The sequence below is a fragment of the Cavia porcellus genome, unplaced genomic scaffold (genome assembly GCF_034190915.1).
Source record: "Cavia porcellus strain 051 isolate PalLab524CR breed Dunkin Hartley unplaced genomic scaffold, mCavPor4.1 scaffold_1, whole genome shotgun sequence".
NCBI lineage: Eukaryota > Metazoa > Chordata > Mammalia > Rodentia > Caviidae > Cavia > Cavia porcellus.
This window is the reverse complement of record NW_026947484.1, coordinates 193,554,958-193,565,709: the sequence shown is the minus strand read 5'-3', so window position 1 is coordinate 193,565,709 and position 10,752 is coordinate 193,554,958. Positions and strand designations below refer to the sequence as shown.

The 10,752-nt window shown below is 41.9% G+C and overlaps 1 protein-coding gene across 1 annotated transcript; it reads right to left on the bottom strand.

The window, feature by feature from the left end:
* Positions 1-515: 515 nt before the first annotated feature.
* Positions 516-1,619, bottom strand: Ccl21 (C-C motif chemokine ligand 21). The gene is made up of 4 exons (XM_003470685.5): positions 1,454-1,619; positions 1,250-1,370; positions 1,002-1,169; positions 516-923 (listed from the first exon to the last, which is right to left on the bottom strand). The coding sequence occupies exons 1-4, from the start codon at positions 1,518-1,520 to the stop codon at positions 899-901; spliced, it is 381 nt and encodes a 126-aa protein (XP_003470733.1). The 5' UTR covers positions 1,521-1,619; the 3' UTR covers positions 516-898.
* Between the last annotated feature and the right edge of the window lie 9,133 nt (positions 1,620-10,752).

The following is a 10,752-nucleotide window of genomic DNA, read 5'->3' as shown; positions in this document are numbered from 1 at the left end:
CTCAGGGCCTTCCAGCATTGAGATTGTGCCTTGGGATCAGCAGAACTCATGTTTGCCTGTGTTACTAATGAGCCCAGACCATGTTATCACTTCTGGGGACCCTTGGGGGGCACTGGGAAGTTGTTATTGCTAGGCCCCAGGGAAAGGGGAAGCAGACTGCTTAGATCTGAGAAAAAGACTCACTGGTCACTTATGGAGTAAGAGAGTACTGCAGAAAATTAGCGAGACATCTTTGCAGGGTTCCTGAGACGCAAAGACCCGAAAAGCCATCGTGTGCGTGTGTGCTCATGTGTGTTCTTTCCAGCCCCAGATTCCTTAGAGACCAAGGCCCATCCTACCCACCAACCTCCCTGCAACTTTCCAGAGATCTGGACACCTGGGAGAGAAGATACCTGTTGACGTGGATGGCAATGTGGAATTTGCCACCGGGAGCTCTTAGCTGGGACCCAGCAGTACATAACCTTTCCCCGCAGTGCCTCCAGCCTCCCGTGTACACAAACACACAGGACCAGGTATTTGGGTGGAAGGCTGGCACCGATTTTTATTTAGGTATAAATCACATTTATAAGGAACAGGTGGGTGCAGTGGGAACAGCGTCCGGTCTTGGGCCCTGGGTGACTGACCAGAGGGTACAGTCCTGCTGTCGCCTCTCACACAGCCGGGGAGACTCTTTTTCCTCTGCCTCTCTGGGCCTGGCTCTGTGTGGGAAGCTCACAAGCCATGCAAGGTAGGGAAGGGAATGCAGAGGGACGGTGGCAGCAGGAGAAGGGGTGTGACAAGGCCACCCTGGGGTGGCTGCTCTGGGGCCCCTGAATCCTTCTTCTCTTCCAACCTTCTTCTTGCCCTTGGGTTGGGGCTTCAGGCTCTGCTGAGGCTGGGCTCCCGGCTGGTCGCTGAGCTACGGCCCTTGTGTTTTCTCAGTCCTGGGCAGGCGGAATCAGCATGTGAGGGGCTGACCGAGGATCCCCTTCGCCTGCCTCCCTGCCCTTCGGCTTCCTCACCTCTTGCAGCCTTTGGAGCCCTTTCCCCTTTTCCCAGCCTTAGGGTTCCCTCTGTCCTTCCTGCAGCCCTGGACTGGCGGGTTGTCCAGACGCTTCATCAGCTGCTGCACCCAGGCTTCCTTGGGGTCTGCACAGAGCTCGGGCTGGGAGCGCTTCTTGGGCAGGAACCTGGGAAGTGGAGTGAATAAGCCTCCTTAGTCCTGCCCCACTCAGCCACCAGCCTGCGCCCCCTCCCCATTCCCACTCACAGGATAGCTGGCATGGGGCAGCCTAAGCTCAGTTCTTGCTTCCGGTAGCTGCGGACGACCTTGTAGGGAATCTTCTTTTGGCTGTACTTGAGGCAGCAGTCCTGGGCCCCACCGTCACTGCCTGCAGGGACAAGGGCTGCTGAGGAGCTCTGACCCAGGCCTCTCCAGCCCCTTCCCCAGCTAAGGCTCCTCCCTCCTTCCTACCTTGTGTCTGGGTGATGCAGAGGGCCAGGACCAGGACAAGGAGCCTCAGAGCCAGCATCTGAGCCATGGCGGTGGCTGAAGATGGGGATGAGGCCAGAGCTGTGGTTGAAATGGGCAGCCACACGTTGGGGGTCTGTGTGTGGGCTGGGACTGGCCCCGCTGCTTATTTATGTAGTTGGACACTTTCACTTCCCTCATCGTCCCCCCTCCTCTTCCTTCCTGAGAGCGGGCCCTGTGCTGGCACTCAGCCTCACTAGAACCAGAAACACAAAACCATCAGTCCCCAGCTGCCTGCCTATGTCTTCTCAGTTGCAGTTGACTGAGTCCTTTCCTTCTGTTTCGGACACTGCCTTGGTATAAGCCTTGCTGTTTGTCTTCCAGAATGCGGTGATTGCTTCCTTACCCTGCTTCGGCTCTGTGCACTCCCCTGCCTTCCAGAAAGTCTGATTTTTATTGTTGTTGTTGTTTTTGAGACAGGGTCTTGCTATGCAGTTCAGGCTGGCTTTGAACTCACTATGTAGCCCAGGCTGGCCTCAAACTCACAGTGATCCTCCTGCCTCAGCCTTCCAAGTGCTGGGATCACAGGTGTGCACCACCACTCCAGGCAAAAAATCCAGTTCCTGAATTGCAGGAGATCTTTAGCTATCTTCAGTAAAAAATCTTTCTCAGTTATATGATTTATAAATATTTTCTCTCATTTTATAGCTGTCCTTTGATGCACCAAATTTTAAAACTTTGATGAAGTCCAATTTAAGAAGTCACTGCCAAGTCCAGGTCCACCAAAGCTTTCCCTATATTTTATTTTACAAGTTCAACAGTGTCAGCTTTTATGTTTAGGCCTTTAATGCACTTTAGGGTAAAGGCCCAGCTTCTTCTGTGTGAAGATGGCTGGGTTTCCCAGCACCATTTGTGGGAAGGGCTGCTTCCTTCCCCTACTAGATAGCTTTGGTGCCATGGTTGAAAACAACTGACCGTCTGGGTGAGGATTTCTTCCTGGGTTCTCTGTTCTATTGCCCGGTCTACTTTTCTCTTCTTATGTCACTACTAGACTCTTGATTACTGGAGTTTTAGTAAGCTTTGTTCTTCTTTTTAAAGATTATTTTGGCTCTTTGTGGTTCCTTGAATTTTCATTTGCATTTTCGGGTGGGTTTTATTGTGTCTGGAAAAAAATTCTGTGGGATTTAAGTAGGTATTGCACTGAATTTATGGATCACTTTGGATTGTATTATATAGTCATATTGTCTTCCAGTCTGCGAGGAAAAGACATCTTTCCATTTATTTAGGTTTTTAAAATTTCTTCTGACACAGTTTTGTAGTTTTTAGTGTACAAACATTATACCCACTGGGTTAAATTTATTCCTAAGTATTCTTTTTGGTGCTATGAAAATAAAATTGTTTTCTTAGTTTCCATTTAGGATTGTTCATTGTTGGGATATAAGTATACAGCTGACTTTTGTGTGTTTGTATGCTGAAACTTTACTGAATTCATTTCTTAGTGTTTTTTTCTTTTTATTTTTGAGAAAGAATCTTGATATGTATAGTTTAGGCTAGCTTTAGACTCATGATAAAGTCTAGGCTGGTCTTGAACTTGTAGTGATCCTCTTGCCTCAGCCTCCTGAGAGCTGGCATTACAGGTCTGTGCTGTCATGTCCAGTTCTCATTTATTAATTCCAACAGAGGTGTGTGTGTGTGTGTATGTGTGTGTGTGTGTGTGTGCCTGTGCTTGGGTGGTTTGTTTAGTGTTTTCTACATAGGAGATCATGTCATATATGAATGGAGACAAATTTCCAGTTTGGATGCCTTTCGTTTCTTCTTCCTGCCTAATTCCTCTGGTGAGAACTGTACTGAATGGAAAAGGTAAAAGTGGACGTCTTTGTCTTGTTCCTGATCTTAAGGGGACAATTCCAGTCTTTCTCTAGTCTGCTGTTAGCTATGGGTTCTCTTCTATGACTTTTATTATGCAGAGGAAGTTCCTTCCTAGTCCTGATTTATTAACTGTTTTTTAAAGTCATGACAGGGTGTTGAATTGTGTCACAGGCTTATTCTGTGTCAATTGACAAACAAGATCACACATTTCTCCCTTATTCTGTTAATAAGGTATTAAACAGATTGATACTTGTATATTGAACCATTTTTCCACTCTGGGAATAAATCCCACTTGGTCATAGCATATAATCATTTTAATATACTGCTGAATTTGGCTTTCTAATGTTTGTTTAAGATTTTTGTATCTGTATTTGTTAGCAGTATTAGTCTGTACTTCTCTTGTGGTATCTTTGTCTAACTTTGGTTATCAGGTAATGAATGCTGCCTTCATAGGATAAGGTAGGAAATGCTGGTTCCTCTTTCATCTTTGGGAAGAGCTTGAGATGGATGTAAGCTCTTCTTTAAATAGTTTATGGATTTTTCAGAGAAGCAGTTGATCCTGAGGTTTATTGGAATTTTTACTACTGATTCAATCTCTTTACTTGCTATTGATGTATTCATATTTGCTATTTCTTTAGTCAATTTGGATACTTTGTGTATTTGGAATTTGTCTATTTCATCTAGGATATTTAATTTATTTAATATAGTTGCTCATAGCATTCTCTTTTAATTCTTTTTATTTTTGTCAGATTGATATGGATGTTACTACTTTCATCTCTGATTTTTGGGTCTTTTTAAAATTTGTCAATCTAACTAAAGGTTGGTTAATTTTACTGATATTTTCAAAGATTCAACTTTGACTTTATTGATTTTTCTTTAATTGTTTATTCTTTACTGCATTTATCTCTGCTTTTTAGTCTATATTGCATTTATCTCTGCTTCAATCTGTACTATTTCCTTCTTCCTGTTATATTTGGGTTTAGTTTGCTGAACTTCTAGTTCTTTAAAATGTGAGCCAAATGTGGTGGCACATGCCTGTAATCCTAGCACTTGGGAGGCTGAGACAGGAGGATCGCTGTGAGTTCAAGGACAGCCTGGACTACAAAGTGAATTGAAGGCCAGCCTGAATGGCATAGCAAGATCCTGTCTCAAAAAGATCCCAATATACAATTAGATTTGGGATCTTTCTTCCTTAATACAAGCACTCACAATAATAAATTTCCTTCAGTACACTTTTCCCTGTATTGTATAAGTCTTGGTATATTACATTTTTGTTCTCATTTGTCTCAAGTTCTCTTTTCTTCTTTTCTTTTTCTTTTTTTGAGACACGTCTTGCTATGTAGTACAGCCTTGAAGTCACTATGTATCTTAGTCTAGCCTTGAACTAGCAGTGATCCTCCTGCCTCAGCCTCCCAAGTGCTGGAGTTACGGGTCTGTGCCACCACAGATGGCTCAGATTGTTTTTTAACTTCCGCTGTGATGTCTTCTTTGACTCTTTGACTGTTTACAAACGTGCTGTTTAATTTCTGTACATTTATGAATTTTCTAGTTGCATCTCTAGATGAATTTGGGTTTTGTTCCACTGGGGCTGGGAAAGATACTTTATATGATTTTAGTCCTAAAATTTATTGAGACTTGTTCTGTTGTCTTAACACTTGGCCCCTGGGAGAATGTCTCATGTGCACTTGAGCAGAATATGCGTTTTGCTATTCTTGGCAAAATCTCTGTGTTCTTTAGGTATAATTAGCTTGTAGTGTTTTCAAGTTCTCCATTTCCTTATTTATCTTTGTCTGATTTTTAAATTCCTTATTTCATTTGAAATTGGGTGTCAGAGTCTCCAGCTGTTATTAAAGAATTGCCGGTTTCTCCTTTCAATTCTTTCAATGCTTTAGATGTTTTGTGGCTCCTGTTATGTCATCTTGCTGCACAATGCTTTTTACAAACTAGAGCGTCCTCTGTCTCCTGTGATGGTTTGGAAGGTGTCGTGTGTAGAGCCTGGAGATCCGAGCAAGGCATTGTCTAGTGAAGAGCTCCACTGCCGCGCTGTACCCCGGACCTAAAATGTTATTGTTTGAGAATAATAAAGCCAACTCGGAGCTCTTTCAATTACTGTTTGCATGGAATATTTTTGTTATCTTTTACTTTCAAGTTCTTTGTGTTTTTCTTTAACCACAGTATCTTTGGGGCTGGGGATTTAGCTCAGCGGCACAAGTGCTTGCCTGGCAAGTACAAGGTCAAGAGTTCAATCCCCAGTACCAAAAAAAAAAATAAAAAAAAGAGTATCTTCTAAATAACACACAGGCAAATCATATATTGCAAATAAATGATTTTAAATAGCTTAATTAATTTGCTGTAAAGTAATTACTTATAAGGGAATAATTATTTCTATCACTTAGGTACTTGTTTTCTGTACCTTTTCTTTCTTTGCTTTTTAATGTTTGCATTATGGTTTTTTTGTATTTAGTTCATTTTTTGGTAGTATACCCTTGTGATTCCTTTTGCTTTCCTTTTTGTGTATTTTGTAGTTATTTTCTTGTGATTATCACGGTGATTAAAATTCACATCTTAAACTTATAACAGCCTAGTTTATGTTTATTGATTGAGCCAGGGTCTTGCTGTGTAGCTTATGCTGGCCTTGGACTTGAGGTGATTTTCCTGCTTCCGTCTCCTCCTGCTGGGATTACAGAGATGTGCCACCAAACCCGCTAATTAATTTGAACATACCATTTTAGTTTCAATAGTAAATAAACACTGTTCCTATTCACCTTAGTCCTTTTCCATGTTGTCACAGATTATGTTTTTATATATTGTGCACTCACTAACATAGATTTATAATTATTGTTTTAAACATTTGCTTTTTCAGTTATATAGGGAAAAAAGAGGAGTTACCAACCAAAAACACAATAGTGCTAGCTTTTATATTTGTATATTGTACTTCCTTTTACTGGAGATCTTTATTTCTTCATGTTATCACTTACTGGCCTTTTGTTTCAGTGTGAAAAACTGTTTAGTATTCTTTTTTTTTTTTTTGTCTTTTTGAGACAGGGTCTCGCTATGCAGTTCAGGTTGGCCTTGGGCTTACTCTGTAGCCCAGGCTGAACTCGAACTTACCACAATCCTCCTGCCTCAGCCTCCAGAGTGCTGGGATTACAGGCATGAGCTACCACAACCGGCTCACCCTTTAGTGTTTTTTATAGGCAAGTGTATTGGTGATGAACTCTTCAAAACTTTTTATATGGAAATGTCTTATTTCTCTTTAATTCTTGATGGATAGTTTTGCTGGAAATAGGATGTTTGACGATATTTTTTTTCCCAGTTAAGGACTTTAAATACATTATCCCTTCTGACCTTCATGGTTTCTGAAATCAGCTGTTAATCTCACCAGAAATCCCTTGTGGACAATAAATCCTTCCTTTCTTGTTTTCGTGTCTCTCCCTTGTCTTGGGTTTTGATAGTCTGACTGCAGTACACCTTTGTGAGAATCTCTGCAATGCTCCTGCGTTGGAGTTTGTGAGTTTCTTGGCTGTGTGTGTTCAATGCTTTTCATCAGCTCTGGGATACTTTCAGACATTAATTCTTCATGATTTTTGACTGCTCTTTTTCTTCTCCTTCTGGTCTTTCTGGGATGAGACACATTTGGTGGTGTCCCTGAGGCTCTCTTAATTTTTCCCTACTTCTCAGGCTTGCTCATGGCAATGGTCTTTTGCCAGGGTATATTGATCCCTTCCCATGCTTGCTTGAATCTACTGTTGAATGCTCCTAGTAAAATTTGCATTTCAGTTAATGTATTTTCAGCCCCAAACTTTCTGTTTGGGTCCTTCTTTTAATGATTTCTATCTCTTTATTGATAGCCTCAGTTTTTCATGCACTATTTTTCAAATTTCCCTTGCCTTAGATTTTCCTGTTTCCAAGATTTCCTCTAGTTCTTTGCCCAGCATTTCTTTTAGCTATTTGAGCATATTTAGGAAGCTAGTTCACAGTCTTCATTTATTAAGCCTAATGTCTGGGATTCACCAGAGGTGGTTCCTGTAAGAAGTTTTTTCTCCACCGTGAATAAGCCAAAGTCTACCTCCCTGTTTCTTTGTGTGCTTTGTAATTTTTTGTTGACTGCTGGATATTCTGAGCACTGTAATGTAGGATCTTTGGAAATTCAGTTTACCTTCTCTTTAAGATGTTGCTGATTCTGTGTCTCTCAGAAAGTAAGATCAGCTTTATATTAAATTTTGCTCCGAAATATACAACACGTTTTATTTTCAGGGGATTTCTTATTGTTTCACATACAACAACCTACAATTATTCATTTGTTCATGTACAGAAATCTGTATTTATTCAAAAACAGTCACATCATCTTCTCGAATACTGTTATAACACTCTAAACTTCAAATTCCAGCCTGAATTTCCTGCAATTCCAGCCTCTGATCGGGCTGATTCCAGTGGCCCCAATCTCTTGTGTCCAGCAGTGGACCTCTCCCTAAATGAGCACTTCCTGTCCACATGGCCTGCTTGCAGTTCACTGGCCACATGATTGTCAGTGATTTTATCCCAGGAATTCTTCACCCGGGTTGAAACCTCTTGCAGGCTAAGTTTCCACTAAATCAAATGTTAACTGAAGACTTGCAAGACTGAAGGAGCAACAAAGTTGACAACAGCTAAGAGAGAGTCCACACAGAAGTGACAGAAATCACAGGCACCAAATGCTTCTTTCTTTCACACAGATGTGGGATGTCTGCACAACACACGACATACTGAATTATGAAGATTTATATTAGACTCAACCACATTTGTTTGTTATCAGGTGAGCGTGTTGCCTGTGTGTTGTGTCTGCACTCTGGTCACTGTGTCAGATTCACCTGTTTACATAGTTGCTCTCCCAAAGGGACCCTCCTGGAGATTTACAGACACTTAACTATAACACATATTATGTAGGTATTAATGTCAATATTATTATTTATATTTATATATTAATATTATTTTATAATTAAAAACATCCATTATGTGTTTCAATGGATGTCCAAATGCACCCATCTGGCTGACAATCTTAACTGGGGCTTATTTTGGGGGTAAGGCTTATAAGTATCCTGAAAAATCATGGTAGGTCTTATTTTCTGGTATTCCTTTGTTGATGACTGTGACATCCATTTGTAACTTTTCCAGACAAATTTTGCAGAGTGTGTATTTTTCTCTGGGCTGGGCAGTTACTGGAATTTTTATTCTGTATTTCTGAGGTCAGCTTACTGACTTGAGAAGGGTCCCTCAACGAAATTCTATGCCTTTAAATCTTCTGATCTATTCTGTTGGGGAAGCTGCCATAGCTCCATAGGGGCTGAGAGGGCAAGCCTGTCCTTAGAGACTACCATGCCAACCGGAATGTACAATCCCAAGTTTGGGGGGAAGGGTCAGGTTCCCACTGGCCATTCTGCCATACTGGATATTACTTTTGGGGGAAGATGGGGTACTGCGGAGTTGGAGATGAAATTCTGTTGGAAGGAAATGAAGAGATGGGGTTTTATCTCTAGGTTCACAGAGAAGAGGGACTGGAATTTGAGTGGCCTAGAGGACAGATAATTGAGCCCTTGGCTCTGAAGTTTTTCCAACAAGTTGAGACCTTAACCAAGGCGGGGAGCGGCTGGCATCCAGGAGCATGACCGGGCAAAAACTAGGAGATAAGATTCAGTGTATTTTACCTGGTCTTAAGTCATATCCTGGCACCAGAAAGCTTTAACTTCCAGCTCCCCAACTTCCTACCTACTTCGTTGGAAGTGGTGCAGGAGTAGTGATCACTGTACCTCAGAAGTTTCCTGAGAAGGAGGATAATATGGACCTGGGACACAGGTAGATGAAAACAGAGTCACACTGAATTAAAATGTTTTCAGTCTTGAGTATAGTTCAGAATCACCTGGGGAGATTGGTATAAAACACAGAATATAGAGAACTCAAAAAAAATTGGACCCCCAAAAATAAAAGAGATGAGGAGCCAGGCATGGCTGTGCATGCCCGTAATTCTAGCACTCTGGGGGCTGAGTCAAAAGGATCTGAATGATTTCAGTGGGAAACTTAACTACACAGCGAGATCTTGTCTCACAAAACAAAGAGAGAAACAAAACCAAACAGAGCTGAAAGATGTGCAACTGAAGCACATAGACAATTTTACTTCCAGAAGAAAAGGACAAAGGACCAATAAGTACATGAAAAAATGTATTCAACATCCAACATTCCTGGCCATCAAAGAGATTCAAAGTAAGACAATACTGAGTGTCTGCCTTGTGCCAGAAAGGCCATCATCAAGAAATCAAGTAATTTAAAAAAAAAATCAAATAGTAACAGATGCTGGTGAACAAAAAAGAACCCTTCTATATTGTCAGTGGGAATATAAACAGATACAACCACAACGGAAATCAGTATGATGATTCCTCAAACAACTGAAACTAGACATTCCCTGTGACCCAGTTATTCCCCTTCTAGGCATCTTCCCAAGAGAGTTAGTGACATCATATTACAGTGACGCACACATTCCATGTTTAGAGCTAATACAACAGTATTAGCTCAATCTTAGAATAAGCCTACATGTCCATCAACAGATGAGAGCACAAAGAAAATGTGGGGTTTGTACACAGCTGTACTGCTCTGCCATAAAGGAAGAATGGATGCACCTCGTGACATGTTAAGTGAGAAAAGGCACACAAGTTTAAATATTGCATGGTTTCTCTTATATGAGAAGTCCAAAGTATAAATAAAGAGCAAAATAAAAGATACAAAATAGGGAGTCGGGAGGTAGATTTTGTTTAGATGGCAGAGGACATCAAGAGACGGAGGGAGGGCAGGAAAAGGAATCAAGGTGTGTTATGTGTATGTGCAGACTCCTCACAAGGAGTGAATCCCTACATAAGCAAACATGCACTAATAAAATATAAAAACTGAAAAAAAAAAAGAGATGTCTTAGGGGTAAGACCAGAAGTACTGGATTAGAGTCACTACCCAGACCATCTTAAACAGAATTTCAGAATACAGTGGAAAAAATCTGTATTTTTACCAGGGTGTCCAGGTAATTCCACGCATTTGGTAGGCGGGGTTGAGAGAGCCACCTTGGCAGATTCTGCTCCCCATCTTACACTCCAGGTGGGCACAGAGCCTGAGGGAGGGAACGGGGTGGATTGGAGAAGGAAGATGGGGTGATGTCCCTCCTAACTCTAATGAGGGGGAGACTTGCTGGCCTGCCACAGCGTGTTGAATGGGGTATGTGAAGAATGATAGAGACTGCTGCTTTCTCCCCTAAAATCCCAGGAGCCCTCTTTTACCCCCAAACTCCCGCTGCCCCCTTGTCCTTGTTTCTGCCATTATGGAGGTTGGGATCAAATGGTGCCCACAGCCCCCTGGCCTCCTCCTTGCCCATCTTTCCTAGTTCTGGGAGGTGTTCCTTCACACAGATCTGAAGT

What these genes read in the sequence shown, in the direction of transcription:
- Ccl21 (XM_003470685.5), bottom strand. Translation starts at nt 1,520, where the DNA reads ATGGCTCAGATGCTGGCTCTGAGGCTCCTTGTCCTGGTCCTGGCCCTC. An exon ending in CTGCATCACCCAGACACAAG is followed by an intron (nt 1,371 to 1,453) that starts GTAGGAAGGAGG and finishes TTGTCCCTGCAG; the next exon opens with GCAGTGACGGTGGGGCCCAG. An exon ending in GGCTCCAAAGGCTGCAAGAG is followed by an intron (nt 924 to 1,001) that starts GTGAGGAAGCCG and finishes CCGCCTGCCCAG; the next exon opens with GACTGAGAAAACACAAGGGC.